Here is a 22,711-nt window from a genome sequence, read left to right on the forward strand (position 1 = left end):
AAACCGGAAGTGTTTCCGTGCACCGCTTGTCAACACAACATGGCTGGATTACAGAATGGACACGGCGGCCGCTTTTAGGACGCTTTCAAGGGAAAAGTGCTCTTATATAGTATAAAATAGTAGTAGTACATATTGTAAGGACGTCATATTTAGTTTGTTTTTCCTGTGAAAGACGAGGTTCGTCTCGTATGAAGACAAAGTGAAGGCAGAATGATGCACAAACTCACAAGGTCGGCGCTAGCTTTCCATGCTCTTGGTCGGTCGTTTATTGGGAAGAATCATTTATCTCCTATCAAAATAATTACCCGGGGAATAGTGACTGCTGAAGAGGGGAACGACTCTGAAAAACATGAGGTTTATGATATTATCATATCCGGGGGAGGAATGGTTGGATCTGCAATGGCATGTTCCCTCGGTGAGTAATGCCTTCCTAAAGCAAATGACCTATTTTAGCAGAGTAACCTCATCTATTCCCAATCAAAGTAGAAGTTATCAATAGTTGTCTGTAAATCACGATATCTTCAGATCCAGAGATTAGATGAATCCATCTGTGATTGCATTGAAATTGTATACACTTTTGACAGGCATGGATTTAAACCTGGCAGACAAAAAAATTCTGCTACTTGAAGCAGGCAAAAAGCAAGTGATGGAGGGGATCCCTGATACCTACAGCACCCGCGTCAGCTCCATCAGTCCAGGCTCTGCAACCCTCCTCAGCAGTACAGTACCATTACATTCTAAAAAGCATCACCTTCAGATTATGTTAAAGATGTGCATTTAGTGTCACAATCACACAAGATGAAATTCAAAGCAGACAGATAATATTAGACCATAAATAGCTTTTTAATCTTGTACATTATCTAATGAACGTGTGACAATAAACATGTTATGTGTCTTAAATCCACCATTCTAGGTGGATAGTTCTGTTATATCAGAAACCACAACACATTTCATTTATTTGGAGATCTGCATGTTTGGATATTTAAAGATTTTAACAGCTGAGATGTGCACATATCACTTCCCCATGCACTGGATATAACTAAGACTTTGTCAGACAGCTCCTGTAACCTTAATAATCTAAATCAGTCAGCCCTTTGCTTTATTTCTCCATTTCTAGGAGATTGAAGTAAAGTTGACATTTATGCTGCCTCTGTGGCCGCTGAACTGCTGCCATGTTATGCTTTTTAACAGCTGTAGAATTTTGACTAGAAGTAACTGCAAATTAAATATTAATTATGAGTTAGCTTGAGCAAACAAAACTATTTAACAAGGATATGATCTAAGTATAATTAGACAATTTGTACTATGTGAGCAAATGAGCGTTTTGTCTTTGTGTGTAGGTATTGGAGCGTGGGAACACATCACTGAAATGAGGTGCAAGCCCTATAAAAGGATGCAGGTAGGAATAAAGTTCACATTTTATATTCTGAGCGACTTGGTGATAGCGCAACCACCACCGTGCCTTGCAGTCGCATCGTTATATGTCCTAACGACTGGAGCAACTGTGTCATAGTTTGAGGCTTTCTGCAGATGTCCTGCAGACAGCTGAAGCAAACATAGTGTTTACAGATGTGCAGCATTTCTTCTGTCATCCTTCAGTCTTTGTACGATTTGCATAGAGAAAAGATGCATGACCTCTACTCTCATTCATCTTAATCAACACATTACTGCATCATGTGTTTGTGTGACATGCACACCTTTTGTACAGTTAATGCTGTTTTATTAGCAATACTTCTGCCATAAGTAACGTGTAAATGAAGAGTGTGGGGGTATATTTGGAGTGGACCGTCCTCTTGTATTTTAGTGTTGGATGGTTTTCTAGCTGTGCAAAGTTTATTTATTAAGGTCATGTTTTATGTAAAGGACAAATCATTTTTACGTTTTCCCTGAGTCTTATAATTATGAAAATTCATGTGAACTACGGGAGGAAGATGAAAGATTAGCAGGGTGGTTGTTTGGGGCAGATTGAACCCGCTTTACAGCAGTTGGCACAGGCTCTGTCCCTGCTGTAAGATGTGGTCGATGCGTACCAAGCTCTCCACCGCAGGGTTTCTCTCTGGGCCCAAGATGTCATCATGCTGTGCCTTACAGTGATTATGGTAGTGCACCTCTCCCATAATAGCTTCTTTGCGCTACCACTCTTTTGGCATGTTTTCCCATTGACTCGCAGTCGTATATATCTCCAGGCAGAGCACTGGAAAGTATGTACTCCAAATCAGCTCTAAATAACATTCTTTCATTGCAGTTAAATGCCCTTGCACCTTAAATGTGAAGCAAGCCTTGAGGTTTTAAATTTGAAGCGGAGAGCAGACAGAGCTTTTGCAATCAGAGCATCGTCGTGGCCACACGTACTATATAAAGTGCATGTCAAGAAAGGGCATTATTTGACCCTCGTGTGGAAAATTTAAGCAGCGGGTTCATAGAAAGCTGCATCGGGTCACTTTGAATTAAAAACAGCTTTTGGGGTCTTACTAAATTGTTCAGCCCAGTCTCTTATCACGTTGCACATGCACTGCCATTACTGTTTGTTTTTTTAAATGGTATATCCCCTTCTTTATGGAAAGTTTTGGAAAAACCTTGTGCAACAGTTTTACTTGAAAAGGTGGCTTGGGGGTCAGCGTAGTTACCACCTAGAAAAGAGCTGTAGCTTATACCACTATCGCTATACACTATCAAATAATATGCTTCTTTCTTCATCTACACAGATCTCTAAGTAGAACTTGTGTATAAAAACAACAGCAGCTTTGTCTTTTAGGTTATACCTTAGATACAGGGAGATGTGACACATCTTTTTCCAGTTTATGTTAAACAATTAACAATAACCAATCTCCAGATTGACCTACAATATAACCACAAACTATATAGTAAGCATGCACCAGCACATCTGTTGAGGCCATGAGGAACGGTAGCGTGTTGCAGCATAAACATCAGAGAGGCTTATAGAGTGTAATATTTATAAATCATGATTCATCCCAGGCTCAAAACTTGCCACGTGTTAATTGTGTAGCCATGAAGTCGATGTAAATATGCATGTGGCCTCAGTTCATGCAGGCCACACCAACCTCAATGCACAGAAGTAAATTAAATAAGTGGACATGTTGCTGCTCCTAAATGGAATCTTCTCTTTAGGTGTGGGATGCCTGCTCCGATGCCCTGATCACATTCGATAAGGAAAACCTTGAGGACGAGATGGCGTACATTGTGGAGAATGACATCGTTGTGGCTGCGCTCACCAAACAGCTGGACGCGCTGTCTGGTAAGCAGTGTTTTACGAGTAACAGTAGCAGCCTTCTGTAAGACCCAGTGATTCCTGTTCCATCTGCCTAATGGAAGCTGGGTCTGGCAGCATTTGCCACCACATTTATTCCATCCTTCCCCTCTTTTTTTAATTTGTACTCCATCCTGCTGTTTTTTAAAAGACAATTTAAGAGTTTGGAACTGTCGTTGCTTTTCCTGCAATTTCAATCAAAAACCCCATATTTTTGGGAAGAGCGGAGCACCCACCGAGGACACGTGACGTGGTCCAGTGACCTATTTAAACCCGCCATGTGCTCCCAAGCTTTGCCACCCCTGCATGCAGTAAACCGTTAACAGTACGTGTAGCCGTGCTGTATTACCATTGCAAATAAAACCCTCTTATGTGAAAGTTAAACTGGCATTTTCTTTTTTGTAAAAGCTTTTCAAGCACAAAACCAACGTGCTGCTGAAGCACGTTTTCTGAGCGCATGTGCCTGCCGCTCTGCTCTTTCACTTATCTTATCTTGGCAGCGTGCTCTGTGCATTACATTAGCTGTACGCTCCGTGCCAGATGGTTACATTTGGACCCTGTATTCCAGTCGTGACTGGCTCGGGATCTGTGATGGTGGATATACAGCTGTTGATATTTTAGGAAGTGATGTAAATTTCAGCAGCGACTGGCTGGCATCATGTGCAAAATGTGTCTGCTACCAAGCAGAAAGGCAGCAATGTTTTATGAAGCATTTTATGGATATTCCTCTGCCTTTACGGTCTACAGACTGTCCCCTCTGGAAAGACAGAGTAAGAAAATAGCACTGATTTAGTTCAGGGAGGCACAGTTGTTCGGAGCTAAGCATCGATCATCAGTTCCAGCTCGGGCCTTTCCATGTGCAGTTTGTATGTTCTCTCGGTGCCTCTGTGGGTTTTTTGTCTGGGAACTCCAGTTTCCTCCCACAGACCAAAAACACTAGGTTGTTTGGAGTGTGTGTGGATGGTATGCATGCCCTGTGGAAGACTGTGATCTGTCCGGGGTATTCTTTTCCCTAACCCAGCAGCAGATAACAGAAAATGGATAGACATGCTACTAAGGGTGGTAGACTCGCACTTTTGCCACACAAGGAGAAGGTCAGTTTCAGGCCAGGGCCTTTCCATGTGAGAGTGCATGTTCTCTCCGTACCAGTATAATGTCTCCTACAGTTTAAAGAGCTCAGGCCTTTCTTATCATTAGATGACTTTCTTATATTAGGTTGACCTAAATCGCCCCCAAAGTTTAATGTGTTGACTTGTTTAGGGGCTATCCAAACTTTAAGGATACTGATGAAGGAATGCTGGAAAGATGGATGGATGCTGCATGAGAAGTTAAAGTGTTTGATATTTAATTTTTTCATTTCATGTATGGCTCATCATTCTTTTTTTATTGCTTTCAGATAATGTACAAGTCAAATACAGGTCAAAGGTGGTGAAGTACATATGGCCAATGCCCCATCATGCAGATTCCATCCCATGGGTCCAGATCAAACTGGCCAATGGGGACACTCTTAAGACCAAGCTACTGGTCAGTTTGTTTCTGACACACACGCGCACACACACACACACACACACACACACACAAAATTGTTCTTCATCTGTCATTATCCACTTTTTTCTTGACTTCTATGTTTTTTCTTCGACTGCTTTAGATTGGTGCAGATGGACCCAACTCTATGGTGAGAAAAAGCTTGGGAATACCCACAGTGAAGTGGAATTATGACCAGTCTGCTGTGGTGGCCGTGCTGCACCTGTCAGAGGTGAGTATTAACTAAACTGTCGGGGCCTATTTCTTTGGTCAGGTTTTGTAAAATTTGTTACTACGATGCACATCAATTTTATATGTTAGCCCTTTAAAGATACATGCCATGAATGCACTATTACAGTATTTCATTATATATATATAATATATATTTAATAAATATTTGTGTTGACAGCCCACAGAGAACAATATCGCCTGGCAAAGGTTCCTCCCAACAGGCCCCATTGCAATGTTACCGGTAAGATAGCTGCATTATTTACACTGTGATTTTTTTTTCTTACTAAATGGGCAGAAATCTTTGAAATATCCATGTTCTTGTTACCACAGCTTTCAGACACGATGAGCTCACTGGTGTGGTCCACCAGCCACCAGCTGGCAGAAGAGCTGCTGGAGCTGGACGAGGAGAGCTTTGTGGATGCTATCAATTCTGCCTTCGTAAGTCTTTGCAGCTTTCACGCTGCCGCCAAGTTTTTATAGTCGGTATTTATAGTCTCACATGTGTCGCAAACATGTAACATCAGTGATCAGCGTGCGTACAGAAGTTGGAAGATTGGTCCATACGTTACTCACGTGTTCAGACTCTTACAAACAACAGCATCATCTCGCTTCTCAAAAGTATACAAGCGCTAATATATTCGTTAATGTTTGAGAAACTCCTCATTCCCATGCTGGTGACTATTTTTACTGTCCCTGCCAATGGACGGGGTCACCACAGTTGAGTCACGTTTGGTTCCAGGCCTGGTTTGCTAATTAAACCTGTGGTTTCCCATTGTCGACCATTACTGCACGGAATGTTTTTCAAACGCAGCTAATTCAACTGCGCGGCCTTGCCGGCATCTTCTTTTAACTAGCCGTGCTCGTGAAGCTTTGCCAAGCCAGTTTGTTTGAGAGATGGGGAAAAAAATGCTTTTGCTGGTCTGGATTTCGATTTAACTCCTGTGTAAGCTAATTTCTGTGTCCACTCAAAAGGATTTTGTTTTTTTTTTCTGTCTCTTTGTCTGTTTTTAAATGTGCTTGGGAATACGTCTCTCGCCTTCTAAAAGTGGAGTAATGAGAACCAGTCGGAGCTGATTGAGACAGCCGGCTCTCTCTTCCGGGGCGCCCTGTCGGCCATCATGCCATCTGCAGGATCGCCTCGACAGCTTCCGCCAAGCGTGGCGGGGATCGGCCCAAAGAGTCGGGTCATGTTTCCTCTGGGCATGGGTCACGCATCAGAGTACATCCGACATCGGGTAGCACTCATTGGGTAAGAAAGTCGGAATGAAAGTAATGTTTTTAAACTTTTATAAGGGAATAACTCTTTGAGTTTCCTGCCAGCTGAATGCATTTTAACAGACTTGGCCTTTTGACCATCTGTGCAGTGATGCAGCCCATCGTGTGCATCCTTTGGCTGGTCAGGGGGTCAACCTGGGTTTTGGGGACGTGACCTGTCTCACGCAGCTCCTGAGCCAGGCGGCCTTTAATGGGAAAGACCTGGGTCAGTCAGGAATGTATTATCTGATGAGATAACTAGAGAGGCAGATGTAGAAGTGCAGCTGTAACACTAAGCTACTAATACTTTACATTCACAGGAGCAATTCATCACCTGTTAGAATATGAAACAGAGCGCCAGCGACACAACCTGCCCATGATGACCGCCATCGACCTCATGAAACGACTTTATTCAACAAACGTTGCGCCAGTGGTTCTTCTGCGCACCTTTGGCCTCCAGGCCACCAACATGCTCCCATCTCTAAAAGTAAGCACTGCTTGTTTTGTGCATCTAAACATGTCCTCCTGCACAGTCCCGTGGAACCTGGTCATCTCTTTCTCAATATCAACCACCTGTCAATCCAGCGCTCCGCCTCCAACCAGCCCCCTCGCAGTTTTTTGATTACATAGAACTTCACTTTAGTGGCATCTGTAATTTTCAAGGTTCTGAACCTGCTGCTATGTTTAGATCCAAATTTAGTGTTACCAAAAGTGTGTGGGTGGGGTACAGCGCTGGCTCACGGGCAGCGGACAGTGGTGCTGGCTTGTATTTTCACACCCCTTTTATTACCAACCACTCGTGTGAAATAGTGTTATTCCCTACTAAGTGATTCAGACCGACACGGCTATAACTGGTTATAAAGGCATTTCACTGTGGAAGCCCCATGGTAAACGTGACTTTTTTTCCATATTAAATGCTGTAAGCGAGCCACTTTACAGGTCTTTTGTCGAGGTCTGCTCACTTGTGAATCATGCGTTTAGCAAGCGTGACTCAGACGTTGCCGTTTCTAAGAGTTTGTTGTCTGTTTTCATTCCGTAGGAGCAGATCATGGCGTTTGCAAGCAAGTGACACATGTGGCGCAGTGCTCAACATTGTGAGCTTTATAGACTGTAAAATATGTGAATAAATTAAAAAGTATATTTTAACTGGTTTGTATTTCATTCTTTTCCATTTACATTGTGTCCATGTCAATGATCTGTGCAGCACATTACAGCCTGGCTCATATGATGGTCGCGTATTTAAATCTTCTCATATGGTCCCTAAATCAGCTGACTGTACAGTCAAGGCTCCACTATGTACTTTGTTGCCGAAAGCAATAACATCAGAACCAAAACCTGAGCAGAGAGAACACAACTTCTACAAGTAAATGTGGAGTGCTATATGCAGAAGGGAGAAACTTTGGAAAAGAGCGAGCTGAGAAGATGGATGTCAAGTCCAGCCAGAGTAAAATTTAAGTAAAACTGGTGGTAGAACAAACAAAAAAAGCATCAGGTTTAGGTTCTCACGTTGTAGGTTTCGGCAACAAAGCTCATAGTGGAGTCAGCAGATTTAGGAACCATCTCACCAAAATGTCAGAATCTCTCAAAAGGTTCCGAGGCCCTCAGAGCTGAGTCACCCTCATTTTAGTGTCAAAAAGTACTTCTGCACACGTGGAGCACATTTATATGTTTTATTAAAACATATGCATGTAACACATATTCACTTTTTCTTTCACTAATAAAAACAATTTACACATGGTCAGTCGTTACATTATTCATATTGATGAACACATTGGGATTTCTGAGTGCAGCAAACATGTAAGCAGTTAATATCAAATGATGCAACTATACAAATAACAGTATATGCGTTCGTTTGGTATATACAGCAGTAGTTATGGTTCATGGTGAATACTGTAAAGATGTCAGGTGCAGCGAAAAAGGCGGTTTTGCAGAGGTTTGAAGCATCAATATTATTCGAGGATAATTAAAATACTCTACATTTGATAAATATTTGTACAGTTCACAAGAAGAAAAAAAAACAATTTGCTATAACTAATGCACTTACAAATGAGTGAGTTTTGCGTTTCATCCTACATAATATCTGTTTATGTTTTTGCTGTAAATCCTGTTTTGGGATGCACTAATTTCTGTAGATGAGAAGGTTTTTTTTCTCTGTTCTGCTAAACAGTTCAGATCAGGAACCGTGGCAGTTTAGCCCCGCTTGATGTGGCCTTCTGCCTAACAGACGCAACCATCACCACCAACCATCATCTAGGCTACAATATCTGCATATAAAGTGGTTTGTGCAAATGTGTCTGAGTTGGATCTTGCTGATGTCAGGAAGAAAAACCAAGGGTCCCGCAATTAACTGACCGAATTCAATTATAACAACCGTTGAAAAAAGAAATACCTGTGATCGTCCTTTCAGCACCGAGCTTCCTACTCACTAGTACCCCAGGATTGGCAGCGTTGATTCTAATCTAATTTCTGCAGAATCAGACACCCATAATAAATCAAAAATGTAAACTTTTACAACAGAGCAAACCATCAACCAGTTGTGAGTTCAGAATACAGTAGAAATAGCTGGCCTTATAAAAATATAGTGATTTTGTGTTTCTAGAGTTCTTGGAGTGTTGGCAGGGTGCTGAGGGTTCGGGAAAACACGGAGAGGGGTGGTTGGAGGTTGGTGCCAGAGGCAGGTCAGGCTTGTCTGTGAAGAGGATGGGCTGGACGGAAGGCTCCACAGTGAAAGGCCGTCCCTCTCTGTGCTGGCTGCAGCGACAGCGAGCTGTCTTTAGTGGATGTTGAGGTTTCTGAAGTAGTCAAAGGTCGCCCCAAGGGCCCAGCTCGTCTCCACATTGTTTACCTTCTTGGCCAGCTGTAGAGCAAAGTCACAGGAGGATCTCCGTTACCACCGCCCAGAGGGCAAATGTTCCTCCCCAAAAGTGTTAAAAATACCACGGTGGGGTCTTGTAAAACAAGGTGGAGACGGGCATTTTCTCACCTGCAACACGGTGCTGTCCTTGAAGCCAAAGCCCTCCTTCAGCAGACAAGTGATGTACGTCATGTCCATGCAGAGGAAGGGGCTGATGGCGCGGTATTTGGTCATTTTGTTGCACACTGTGAACACAGATGGAAAGAAATGTCCCAAAAGAGGCTTTTGACACATACATCGTGCAGCAGTCACACGAAAAGCAGAAAACACCCTTTCTAACGAATGTGCGACGTGATTAGAAGGTGACCGTTCTGATTGGTTCTGTTGTGTAAACAGGGAGGTGTGAGGAGCAGAGCTGAGGGTCAGTGCAAGGCTGCGGGTGGGTGGTGGTGGCGTCAAATAGGTGGTATGTAACTGTCAGGTGCCCCCCCGCCCGGGCCAGACAGAGATCCTCAGCGCAGCTGCCAGCCGGGGCCGAGCCAGACTCCTTTCTCCAGACCAAAGGGCCTTACATAACAACCCATCTGATCTATAAATCTAACCGTACACCAACTGCAGCTGCTATATGTGATTTGTGTTTTGCAATGCTTTTTGGCAAAGGGGTGGTCATAATTGTCAGGATGCGCGTGGGCCGAGCAGGGTTTTGTGGTTTTCAGGGCCCGAACGCGCGCCATATTTTCATATGTACAGTATGTAACTCGGAGCATTCTCAGAGGGTGCAGGCTTTTAGAAAACGACTCCTACCTTCCTTGGCTCTCTTCTTGAAATCTCTGACTTCGAGCACACCACCTCTGTCATCTATGCAGAAAAAGGAACAACATGTAATTTGAATACCAACTTTGTGCATAAGATGATAGTTATCACGCGAGATGATGGAGAGAGGGACTTGGCATGTGCCCACTCACCAATTAGGCCGGTCTCCACAGCTCTATCAAAGTAGTAGGAGAAAGCATAGAAGATGCTGTTGCCTTTCACTTCATAAGGCTGGTGCACTATTCCTTTGATCACCTTCATCACCTCGTAGTAGCACAGCTTATACCCTGCGTAGCCTGAGGGAAGAGAGCCCTCGTTATTTCACTTTTTAGATAAGAGCATGGATTGAAATGTGTTGGAGGAATCAGAGAAATCTTTATATGGTCAGCCTGGAGGCAGGACAGTACAAGGGAAAGCCCAGCAAGATTCCCACAGCCTCATGGGTAGTTATCACGGCCAGGGCCAGCAAACCCATGTACTGACAAAAGCTGCGTCTCAGCCCAGTTGGGTTTCTATTTTTAACCCTGTAATTGTGAGCGGTGCAGATCATATCATCACTGGTCGAACAAAGAAATAACAACCCAAAGACAAGCCCTGCGTCTCTTGGTCACCTCGCTGTGGTGGGGACGTGACTGTCGGATTTGGGAAGTTGACTGTATGTTTTTCGTTTTGTTTGTATCACTGTCGAGGAGGAAGAGCACAGGGGGCGCGGCAGAACACGCTCCTGCGGCGATGCCACGGAGCTGACAGGGAAAATGACAAATCCCTGCAGTATTTTTCCTCACTTACCATCTGGAATGCCGCTGATTTTGTAAGTGGTTCCAAAAATCGTCACATCTTCTCTGAACTTCTTAGGAAGGCAGGAACTGGTGAAGACTCTGTGATCTGTATCTGAACAAAAACCCACAGTTTGTCAGCGTGTGTCAGGTAAAAATGGCACAGAGGGGAGCTGAGTGACGGTTGCAGATACGCTACCATCTGTGTCCTTCGCTCCAAGAATGGCCAAACGAGCTGCATACAGTCCGTTTCCAAGGTAACTACATGAGGAAGTAGATTGATGGTTTAATATTTTGAAGGTCAGAAACCTTGAGAAGTTTAAAAACAACAAAAGAAAATCATTATTTACCTGTGTGTGTAGACTTGGTACGTGTGGTTGAACAGATCAAAAGAGGAAATGTAAGTTTCTGGAGCAGTCTCGATTGTTTTCTGTTAATCAAGGGGAAAAAAAGTTATGCTGTTGCATTTGTCGTAATATTTCTTGCTTACCACATCATACATCGTTACTCACCTTTGACTTGGGAAGGAACGTGATCTGTGTGGATCCTCCGCCCAAGTCCAGGATGCCCACAGTTTTCTTTGTGTTGGAGTACAAGTGGCCTATTAGAACACAGACACATTAGCCTGGTTGAAGAAGGCAGAATTTGTCCCTTTTAAAATGACTGTGCCTGTTTCAACGGGTGAGCACTAACCTACCCTACACCAGACATGCTAACTTCTCACCTGTGAGGAAGTTCACTGTGACCCAGGCCAGGACTCCTTAAAAAGACAGCATTGGTGGGAAAATGTTAATAATGCAACCAAAACATGCTGAATGTTCAGTTTTAGCCAACATTATATACACCGTGGATGGTGTTTGTCTGTTGTCAAGACAACAGAGCCGGTTTAACTAACATGTAGGACTGCAGCCCAGCCTGGGTAATTAAAATTGACTCAGATGCCAAGTTATTACCCTCATAAACCAGGGCTAATGAATGACACACTCTATGATGAAACACAGCATTGTTAGGGTGTCTTAATGAGTGCTGTGGGACATAAATTATTGGGTGTGGGAGAGTGACTGACATCATTATTTGCTTTTGAGAGGAATAGCAACAGGCCCCTTGTAACCACAAATAATCATAGTGCTGTTTTCTGATTCATCCCCACTTCAATCATTTTGAATTTTGAAATATAAATTTTCTTCAAAACAGATGATATTCCCAACATACCTTCATTGGCTCCATTCATGATTGAAACGCCATCTTCTCGCACAAAGAAAGGTGAATCGTCCAGCACCTCTTGTACCTGTGGAATGGATTTGGAATTAGAACAGAAGAGCAGATTCAGAGCCGTGACAGCAGATCTTTGGCCATATGTAAGACAGGAACAGTAGCATGGATTCAATGTTTTCAGTGACAAAGATGGTTACTCCACACAATCCACAACTCCCACAATCGTGGCCACCAGATGGGCCGACTCATCGCCTTTTTTTAGCGACACATGTAAGCAGCGGTTTCTCAGCGGTTTCTCGTGCTGCCTCATGGCGGGACGAGTGGTGTTTGTGCCAAACTGAGGGCAGCACGAGCACGGTCCTCACCTCCTTCAGCAGAGCGTTGGCTTTTTCCCCGGGCAGCATTCGCAGGCCTGCCGTGGCCTTCAGGACCACAGGGGTGCGACTCCACGCCTCTTTGGGGATGGCCTTCTTGGCGATCTTCAAGAGTTGACGGATGGTGTTGCCACCCTGCAATGGAGGCAGAGGCAATGTTTCATCATCTCACTTAAGCCTCATCTCTGACAGGCATGTAAGTCAGGCAGGAGGGATTTCTGTAATTACCCCGTGTTTAAATCACCTGAATCCAACCCACAGAAAATCCCAGTGGATTTGATGATCCAGGGGCAGCCAATTAACCCCAAACATAAGTGAGGGTGTTAGCAGGTATACATACCTCCTCGGGTTTGTCCTTATAACTAGACAGTCCAGGCTTCACTGCATGGTAAATTTCATTGTCCAAAACTGGAAGCTCAACTGCACAAAAGAAGCAACAGGGCAGGTCATTAAAGGCAGCATCATGTAATGTATGCAGACAGACAAATATAAAAGCCTCGGCTAATGGAAATTACTATTGCTCCCCCCAAATGCTACACTGGGAATGACCTTACAGAACCTGACAGAGTGGGAGTCAGGGAGAGCGTGGAGAGAGAGAGAGAGAGAGGAGAGAGAGAGAGAGAGAGAGAGAGAGGGAGGGAGTGAGTGAGAGAGAGAGAGAGAGAGTGGTGCGCCTACCGGGATCTTTCTGAATGAACTTGTAGATGTGGATCCTGCTGCCTGTGCTGCCGGCGTCAAACATGATACCGTAGAAAATCCGGCTGGTGTTGATGGGAGAGCGCCCGTCATTCTGATGCAGCGTGCGCGGGGAGTGCGCCACTTCGGGAGCCACAGGGTAAGCCTCTGCGGGGTGGACGGCTTCGGGCGCCGGGTGGACCGGCTCGGGGATCACGGGGTACGTCGGTGCGCCGGGCTGTGAGGATCCGTGCGAGGGGTTGGAGACCTCAGGCAGGAGGTTTTCCGCGTTGGCGGAGTGCTCCCGGTGGCGGGGAATGTGGGGGACGTAGCGGTGGTGACGGTAGTAAGTCGCCTCGGCTAACAGGAGGCTCCCAACCAGAAGCCACACTGACAAAGTGAGGCGCAGGTTCGATGTGGCCATTGGTAGAAAGTAGAAGCCGGAGACGAGGAGAAGACGCCTGGTGATGCGTAAAAAGTGCGACTCTGGAGGAGAGAGAGAGGGAGATCTCGCAGAAGATGCAGAGAGGCAGAGCCGGTGCACACTCAGGACTGTCCGGTCATCTCTTCACACTATATAAAGACATATGGGCTTGGCATGCTGCCACACAGAGAGCAGCCATCCACCAATCCTGAGACAGTCCATCCCAAATCCATCAGGAGTCCCCCCTCCTGTTAGCTGGAATATCTGCCTCCCGACAGCATTTTCTATATGTTTCCCCCCCCTTTCCCCAAGGAGAAGGAGGATTATTTTGGGTTATGTTCTTCCCCTCCTCGTCTTTACTGGGTATCCTGGAGCCAAAAAATCCCCTCACGGAAGAAGAAAGGGGTTTATGAAGAAGTCAAAATGAATGGCTCACACTGAAACAGCCCCAGAGAAATTGTCTTAAAAATACTTTTTATTGGTGCATTTAAGGCTTACATAGTAACTTAGCTTAGAAACTCTTTCACCCCTGCAACTTTTTGCACTTTCACAGCCTCCCTTGGGTTCAAATGTGGCCACATAATTAAGACTGGTGATTTTAATGTAACATTTTTCTACTGTTTGTGCTTACTTAACAACTCTTTTCCATGTTTAGTGCTTAAACACCGAAACGGTATTCTGTCAATAACAAAGTTCAGTATGGATAATTTCTAGTAAAACTTTATTTGCGTGAATTTACGACAATCTCCACCTTAAATGTATACTTTCACAAAATAAATGTGTGTCAGGTGGGATCAGCACTCAGATCCCCATAAAAATTAAAAGGCTGTTAGCCAACGTCTCACTCATTCATCCCCATGAGGTAATCCCAGGCTTTTTAGGGCAAAGAAAATATTTGACAGCCAGGCACGTTTCATTGAGTCACCAGCTGCTGATTTAGGTGGGTCGTTGGCGCAACTTCATAAGCCATGTGCCGGTGCTCACTAATGCTTTCTCATGTTATGTGCAGTTTTATTGCAGGATGCAGAAGCAACGAGGGTATCCCAGAGCATGGGAGCACAGAGGCACAGCAGCCCTGAGACCTCAGATGAACCCAGAATTGTACAGTGCTGTGATATTTTCCACCCACTTTGAATCAACAGAGAGAAGACGGCATTCTGAAACAGGTAGTCCACACACCAGCGATTGAGAAATCCAGAGAGACTGACCCTGCATCAACCCTGACTTAACATATTCTTACTGTTTCACCTCACGTGCAGAGGGGACAGAGGCAGAGCTCCAACTGTCAGCAGGCCAAGGCAGGAGGGTAAGCGGAGGGCAGAGGTCCTACAGATGGGCACACGCAAGTGCGGGAAGTCCACCAAAAGGACAATGTGGGGAGGGTGGGGCTTGGCACCAGCGTTCACCCATCATGCCATTCCACTCCCAGGACACTTGAGTGTGCAAAGCACTGTTTCAACACTGTAATTTGGACTAAAAATATTGGACGTTCTTTCCTTCGTCCTTTTTTCTAAATAGTGTGGCTACTTTTTTCAGTCCTGTGGTTCACCAAAATGGTCGTTTGCCCCTATCAAAGCCTGCATGGGCAGGCCCTCTCCCTAACTTTGTGTCCGTACATGCCTTGGTTGCATGTTAACACTGTGATAATATGACTCATAAAGCTGCGAAAAATGTCCCAACAGAAATATGTTAAAATCATGTGTGTCTGGGCTGTGTTTTGAATTTTGCAACGATTGTAAGAGATTTTCTTTTGGTTGATGTTCAGACACATCTTGTGGTTAATGAGGCAACCTATTTGGATAATGTGAAGTTGTTTGGTTCCCCCTTAGGATACTGAAACATGTTTTTGTTTCAACACTTCTAATTTTATGTTATTGTTGCAATGAGGACCATAACATAACAATAATAAGATGACACAGGCGCTACCCTGTCTTGTGATATGTATCACCCACCCAGACTGAGATCAATCGTGCAGTACGTGGTGGAAAACGCTGCAGACGAGCCGTTTAAAGTGGGTGTGAAGCCGTGCTCTCCATCATCACACGGGACCGCAATATCTTAATGTTCAAAGCCGCTTGGTTTTGATACAAGTTTCAGCATTTTGTTTCAAGTGAGCTGAAATCCGTAAAACGTGAGAAAGGACCCCAGCTTTGTAATCTTCACTGTGCGATATATCATTAATATGTAGCAACACTACCCTCAGGAATGCCATGTTTGTGGGTGTCCTACCCCGAAAAGTCCATTGAAGAGACCCAAACTTGTCATTACAATTCCGATGATAATGACAGCTTTGAAAAGCTTGGGGTTATTTCAGTTTTCTCTCCTCACTATCATAGCAATTACCTTTAAATTTAGTCTTCAATCTCTGTTCATGATGCCAGGGCAGAGCAAGAACCTATATCACTCCTTTTACAGTAACTACACCCAAATCTTTTGCAATATGTCGCTTGATGAGTAATCGACACTGGACATTCTAGAGCTCTTGCAGAAAACTAAACATGATAATGGGAAGGACTTGTGGTTTGCAGCCAGAATTACTGCTTTTGCTAACCTTACATTGTTACTGTTGGACGTGACTCTTTTTCAGACGTAAGCCAGATGCATTTACGTGATCCCAGTGGTTTTCCCATAACGCAAAAAAAGGGGGGGGGGGGGGGGGGGAGCAGCAAGTAACGGTTCAAGGCAGACAATACTGCTGACAAGGACCAACCGTATCTCATGTCATCAAGTGGGTGGAGATCAGTTGCAAGCAAGAGTCCAGCAAGAAAATGCGGTAATTACAGGTCAAGTGACAAATACAACCATTCTCCGTCAGCCCGTGGCCTGTTGAGCAGAAACAGACATCTGCATTTTATCATTTCCTGCAGGGAACGGATCACAGAAAAACGTTTTATTTATACAGCCTCCGACATATGATGATTACACGTCTTATATAACAACACATTTTAGAATCAGCTTTAAACTCTTGGTTGAAAAATATGCTATTATTATAATAAAGTATTACTAGGTGGTTAAGAGGGAGGGAAGAGGAAGATAGATAGATATTTGCAATAAACCATGTTTAAATCAAAATCCCTGAAAATGTCATCAGTGCATCCATCTATCTATCTATCTATCTATCTATCTATCTATCTATCTATCTATCTATCTATCTATCTATCTATCTATCTATCTATCTATCTATCTATCTATCTATCTATCTATCTATCCATCTATCTATCTATCTATCTATCAGCTACTACAGGTTGCCTCTGCTGTGGTTCAGAGAAACATGACCCTTCTCTGTCTGAAGCGTCTCCATGGCTGCAACAATAAACATTGATTGGTGAGACAGCTCTGTTACCCAACCGGGGCAATTCCTCCTTGTTGCACCAGCAGGTTATACTTTGCAGCGATGCCCAAGCGGAAAGTCAGCAACGTTAAGAGGTCGAAGGCCGGGTAAGTTCGCTCATTGTCGGCTGAGAGCACTGAGCAGAGATCAACCCCACGTTTGTTCGGTCACAGAAAAGGAAAAAAAGACGGCAAACAGGAGTCGAAACCAGATAAAGAATCCGACATGGAGAAGGTGAAGGCTAACGCTGCTCTGTGGGAGTTCAGGCTGCACGTGAGCGACCGGGCACTCGTGCAGTACCGCGAGGAGTGCCACAAGCTGGCACGCGCCCAGGGCGAGCTCTCAGACCAAATTCACCGCCAGGAGCGGGACACCATCGATATAACTCGATATTTAAAGGGGCAGAATATCGATAAAGAGGAGAAGGTGCATTCTGGTACTCCCCGCGTGTTTGTGATGGAATAAACTGACGAATTCAAACGTTGTCTCTGTCACTAATTCTAACAATAGATCGACGTGCTGCAGAAGAGCCTCGAAAACCAAGAGGTCCGCGCGCGTGAGGAGCAAACCAAGCTGGTGAGTTTATTTCAATGCGCAACAACAAGAAATGGTTCCCGGCCTCCAACATGTTTAGGCCAGTGTGTTTATAAAGGTGAATGCTGGGGGCCCACAGTGAGTGATACAGTTTATTTTGAAAGTCCCGAAGCTTACATACAACTCAGGAGCTATTCTGAGCCCTTTCTTCAGATGTCTGACTCCTCTGTGTTCATCCAGACATCTTCTGAGCACCCTGTTGTCACATGTCACCCAGTTAATCACAGGTCACACAGCACAGTCACTCACACACAGTCACTCACACACAGACAGACAGGAAACTGGAGGACATGTGGGGGAAAACGCACACAAACAATGGGAGAACACGCACACTCCACACAAAAGACACACTTCTTGTTGTCGTACAGCACCTTTTTGGTCCGTGAGGGCAAAAACCTCTGTTATAAATATTTCACATACTTCAGTTTTTCTGGCCTCGCATGAAAATATCAAGATTTGGGAGCCACTCGTGTTCATTCAGGCAACACGATTTTATGTGCTTTGAATCGTAATGTGTTTACCTGTAGCTTGAAAAAATTATGTCGCGTTGTGTTAACAGCTGTGTTGTGTGCAATTATATTGACACTCTTGGAGCAAAACAACAGCCACAAGTAAATTGGCTGTAAAATAACAAAAATAAAAAACAAGCCCCCGAATGCTGAGTTGCATGATCTAATTTTACTTTTATTTATACCAGTAAACAAAGGGGGGGAAAGGGACAATTTAAAGGTGCTCCTTTGGGAATCGTAGTGCCGTAGTTCATGCGATGACCAAGCCTCACACAGATCTATAGTCTAAGCTAAAGTTACGTAATACCTTACCAAAAGAATTTCTTTTCACTTCCTGTCGCTGCTCGTATACTGAAAATCAAACAGAATCCAAATCTGCTGCTTGGTAGTTTCTGGTAAAAGTGCGATAAATCACAGAGGAATGGAAAGAGAAGGAGGTGCAGTCTGGAACAATAGGCAGCATCCTTTCTTTAGACACATACGTAGCTGTTACAGACCCAAAAAAAAGTCGTGTGGTTCATTCAAACGCTGTGACATTGAGCCATTTTCTCATAGTGAGGTGACGGTTTGTCTTGAGAGAGGGACTTAGTTCATGGAACATTGTCCATTAAAGTCTCTGGAGCATGTGACACGTGGGCTCATTCCTTTGTAGAGGGAGAGAGTTGAAGGAACTGGAGACAAGTAATTCTTCTATAAAAAAGAAAACCTTCTCAGCTGCAGTTTTTGCTGTAGCAGCATGAGGAAAAAGAAGGATGCACACAACAAAAGTCCCTTGACCCATAAACCAGTGGATGCAATTTTGAAATCATTGCACTTGGAAGATCACAGAGGGGGAAAATTGCCTGTGATGCAAACCAAGGTCGAGTAAATAAATACTGCATTGTTGGAAATGAACGTGTACAGACTCATGTGAAGAATAACGATTAAGCCTGAAGTTGTAATTAGATGGTCGAAGGTCTCTCATTTAGTCATCACATATACATGTTTGTGGGTGTATATTTTCAAAGTCTCTCACGACTTTGGTCATTTTGTTAACGTTTTTGCTCGTGATGGTTTTTCCATAGTGGCATTTCGAGGGATCTAGGGTGACAGATCTGTGCTAAAGTCGGTCTGAGAAGCAGAACCTCGGTTAAAGAGGAGAATCTTTGTTGCTGACTGATAAATACTGTACTTATGGGAACTTTGCAGCGGTTCTGCCTCATGTATGTTTGGATGCATAATTACCGACGTGTCAGCTGCTCTCGGGGCGTCTAATTATCTGATGGTTTCCTCAGGTTAAAGATTACACGCTTCAAATCAGCGAGCTGCACGAACTGTTCAGGAAGAGGTCCGACGACTTTGACAAGATCCAAGATGGGATGGAACGGATGAAGGAGTTTGAGAAGACAAAAGCACAGATGGAACAGGAGCTCAGTGATGTGAGGAAGGGTGGCAATATTTCTCTTTCAAGCGCGTTGATGCGTTCACTGACCACTGGTGTTTGTGTCTGCTAGATTAAAAAGGCCCTGGAGGCTGCTGAGAAGCAACACAGGGAGACCCTCAATGAAATGGAGTTGAAATTCTTCAAAGAAAAGGTGACATTAAATGGAAGCAGAGAGTCTGATCAGCCTGGAGATTAACAGTGGAGGGCGTTGTTCCAGATCTAACAAGTTTAATAATCGTCCTCCGCACAGGCTCGACTGGAGAGGGAGGCTGAGGAAAAGATCGCCCTGGTGGTGGAGAGGGCCCACAGTGAAGCTGTTATGTGAGACTATTTCCTCTCCATGCCCTAATTTACACTTTAAATGTGCCTAAAAATGTAAAGAAAAAATAATTTACTCACAGGAGCCCCTATGTGTGCAACTATAGATAGACAACAAAAGCTAATATTTTCCCAACCACACAGATCAGTCATGTTCAGATAGTGTAGACGACAGGAGCCAACGATCACAACTGCCGCCACCCCAGAATAAGTGTAGCGCTGACCATAGTTTATTACTCTTGAGGCCAGAAGATGAGCTTTCCACCTCTGTTTACTTATTCTTCACAGCTCATAAAATGGCAGCATTGATATTGGTGTGGTCCTGCCGGTTTGGTTTCAGAGGGAGTTGATTGATTTCCTTTTTTAGGTCACTTAACTGCATGATCGGAACCCAATTCTCCTCAAACTGACTCCCAAACGCCTTGTGGTATTCTTAGAACGCCCCAGGAAATGACTATTTCACTTCTAACAAATATTGCCAGCCACTAAATTGAGATTTATGAGTTTCTGTAGAGATTTACCCCCTATTGTCTACAGGCAGTTGGACGACGCGTCGCGTTCAGTGTTCAAGGAGAACGTCCGTCTTAACGAAGCCCTGAAGTATCACATGAAGGAGACGGAGGACTTGCAAAAGTTGACGGCTTCTTTGGCGAAAAAAAACACCTCCTTGACTCTGGACAAGGTGTGTTTGAACCATTGGACAGCAAATAGTGTCACTTATTAGGCACTGGCAGCCCCTGGATAGAGAGCATTCATCTCCAAACTGTCACTTTCATTCATTTTTCCTTTTTAAAGACTTGTCAGAGCGGTGCAGAATATATTTCAGATGTTTTCCTCCATTTTGTTTACTTGTACAGCCCCTGTGTATTTAGCTTGTGGTCCTCCTCCGAACCCCCACCTCTCGACTGCCCTCAGCGGTCAGTGGTTTTGGTGAGGTTCCACGGGGGCGTCGGTTCAAATTTAGTGGATTCTCCTGTTTAGGTTTTCGTCCATAAAAAAAATAAATATTAGGGATTGGTGATTTTTAATTGTTATTAATTATTAATAACGTGATGACAACAATATCAGGGGAGTAAATCCACTTCGCTGAAGCTTTGGCTAGGCAAAGCTCACGAGTCGCAGCCTGTTTCAGCTTTATTTTGACAAATGAAAAGATTTTTCTACATTTTTACCAATAGCGTCCCTTTTCTGTTCCATCTGTGCGCTCAGAACATGCTCGAGCTAACAATAAAGGACAATGCGACCCAGATGGAGGCCCAAAGGGAGAAGCTGCTCAAGCTGAGGGCAAAGGTAGCCTCCCTGGAGAGGACCCTGGAGCTAAACACTCAGGAGTATGAGCAACAGAGGCATAAGGAAAAGACCACCCTGGTCTGTTGCCCAGACAGCCAGGTAGAGATGGAGCATCTGCAGAAAGAGCTGGCCCAGCGGCAAAAGGACCTGGCTCACATTAAGGCGATAGCCAGGACTATTGTGGAGCAGCGCACTGAGCTAGAAGGGTTCTTCCACGATGCGCTTGCTCAGGTGAAGCAGGAGATCACGGCCTCCCGGCAGCGATACGTGAAGGAGGCGCTGCACACTTATCGCACCAGGTTAAGCGAAGCCGCAGCAGGGAAGCTTAAGTTCCCCCCCATCTGCACCTTCCATCAAAGCCCCCAGAGTACAAACTCTGTCCATTCACATATGGCTGCAGCTGAGGGATGGTAGGCACATGTTCAGCCCCCTTCAGTGTGTGTTTGTCATGATTTGAGTTCTTATATATCACAAACGTATCAGATCTGATGGAGTCTCACTAAAACCCACCTGATCATTTTCATCTGTCTTTTTTTTTAGGACTCACCAGCCTGGCAGCAAGGTTGAATTATGTGATCTCACCTGGGAACAGAAGGAACACGTGCTCAGGCTTCTCTTTGCTAAAATGAATGGCCAGAGGCAAAGGTAATAAACTTAAGTAGTTATTTTCAATTATTTTATTTATTGTCTGTCTGCCTAATGACATCATCTGAAATGTCTGGATAATTTACCACCAACGTGCACTGACACAAAGCGCCAGTTCTCCTCTGAAGACTCCTCCCTCTTCTTAATGTGTTAAACAGTCATTTTCTTCGCTGAAGAGGATACCATAAAACATCAGTTAGGCTTCGGACGATTTTCTTTTCCATCCAATTGCTTAAGAAGAATGGAGAAAGAGTCTGGGCACAATAGTAAAAATAGGCCCGACCGCAGAGTCGTGTGCTTGGAAACAAACATCTGGTCACGTCAATTTGCTCAGCCTACTGGCTTCTCTTCATGTGCACCAGCTCTTTATTTTGTCCTTTGAAGGCCTGTGGTCGGAGAGCAGCTGGTAACATGATTTTTTAGAAAGGAGTGTGCGGGGGATCTGGATGGATGGGGTATGGCAGCCAGCAGGAGACGCACGATCGTGTCAACAATGGTTTGGCACCGAGGCCGGCGGAGCAACGGAACATTGGGTTATCAGACTCCATGTGCGTCGTCTGTGGGCCCGGAGTAACCTCTCTGAGACTGGCTGTGGGCCCCGGCTCAAAGATGTAAATTTGCTACAGCATCACTTTTTTACTCTGAGGTTTTTCAACCACAACTCTGCATTTTCCCTATAGGAAAACCAGCCAGCGTCTGTCCGTTCCTGCCTCCTCTCGGAAGAGCCTCCCTGACGGAGATGGTGCGGAGTAAGACTCCAAAGGAATGCAGGAGAAACTGCAAAAAAAAAACAAAAAAAACCTTGCAATTACGAAGCCTGTAGATTTATTGGCTCCGCATTCCGCGTTTAGCTGAAAAAGTATTTGCTGTGAGAAAATGGGTGCGTACATGTGATTTAGATAGCGTTGCGTAATGATGACTGTCTCCAAGAATTAAAGAGGAGCTGTCCCGGGACACTTTCATCACACAGGCGCCTGTTGTGCCGTCAGACCCAAAAAAACGCCTGCCGCCTGATCACAGTGACGATAGCGCTCCCTCCATCAACGTTTGATTTGTGTTACACAACGGATTTTTTTTAAAAAAAAGAGTCGTTCCTGTAAGACAACAATTACTCTCTGCACAATTACCGGTTCAGGAGGACACAACAAAGCTGCTGTAAATGTTGGACACGGATCCAGTAAGACCAGATATGA

General features: G+C 44.5%; 3 protein-coding genes across 4 annotated transcripts; 2 read left to right on the top strand and 1 right to left on the bottom strand.

Annotated features, from left to right (window-relative positions):
• On the top strand, nt 1–7,423 carry coq6 (coenzyme Q6 monooxygenase). Its single transcript, XM_057059225.1, has 12 exons — nt 1–415; nt 585–719; nt 1,341–1,399; nt 3,130–3,256; nt 4,665–4,792; nt 4,917–5,024; nt 5,202–5,264; nt 5,354–5,461; nt 6,070–6,272; nt 6,388–6,503; nt 6,598–6,764; nt 7,317–7,423. The coding sequence occupies exons 1-12, from the start codon at nt 211–213 to the stop codon at nt 7,344–7,346; spliced, it is 1,449 nt and encodes a 482-aa protein (XP_056915205.1). The 5' UTR covers nt 1–210; the 3' UTR covers nt 7,347–7,423.
• Nucleotides 7,424–7,933: 510 nt separating this feature from the next.
• Nucleotides 7,934–13,537, bottom strand: entpd5a (ectonucleoside triphosphate diphosphohydrolase 5a). The gene is made up of 13 exons (XM_057059222.1): nt 12,988–13,537; nt 12,650–12,729; nt 12,301–12,444; nt 11,933–12,008; nt 11,445–11,480; nt 11,233–11,321; nt 11,071–11,150; nt 10,920–10,981; nt 10,734–10,835; nt 10,097–10,240; nt 9,936–9,989; nt 9,261–9,376; nt 7,934–9,134 (listed from the first exon to the last, which is right to left on the bottom strand). The coding sequence occupies exons 1-13, from the start codon at nt 13,406–13,408 to the stop codon at nt 9,051–9,053; spliced, it is 1,488 nt and encodes a 495-aa protein (XP_056915202.1). The 5' UTR covers nt 13,409–13,537; the 3' UTR covers nt 7,934–9,050.
• LOC130540225 (basal body-orientation factor 1-like) lies at nt 13,004–22,571 on the top strand. 2 transcript variants are annotated; one of them, XM_057059224.1, is made up of 13 exons: nt 13,004–13,144; nt 14,418–14,574; nt 14,668–14,714; nt 16,644–16,846; nt 16,913–17,165; nt 17,250–17,315; nt 19,117–19,260; nt 19,336–19,416; nt 19,516–19,586; nt 20,121–20,265; nt 20,793–21,283; nt 21,414–21,518; nt 22,199–22,571. In XM_057059224.1, exons 4-13 carry the CDS (start codon nt 16,803–16,805, stop codon nt 22,269–22,271), a joined length of 1,473 nt encoding a protein of 490 aa, XP_056915204.1. In that variant the 5' UTR covers nt 13,004–13,144; nt 14,418–14,574; nt 14,668–14,714; nt 16,644–16,802; the 3' UTR covers nt 22,272–22,571. The 2 variants fall into 2 exon arrangements, with proteins under 2 accessions (XP_056915204.1, XP_056915203.1); XM_057059223.1 differs by having other exon boundaries at nt 14,668–16,846.
• Nucleotides 22,572–22,711: the final 140 nt, after the last annotated feature.

This window comes from Takifugu flavidus, chromosome 16 (assembly GCF_003711565.1).
Source record: "Takifugu flavidus isolate HTHZ2018 chromosome 16, ASM371156v2, whole genome shotgun sequence".
NCBI classification, from domain to species: domain Eukaryota; kingdom Metazoa; phylum Chordata; class Actinopteri; order Tetraodontiformes; family Tetraodontidae; genus Takifugu; species Takifugu flavidus.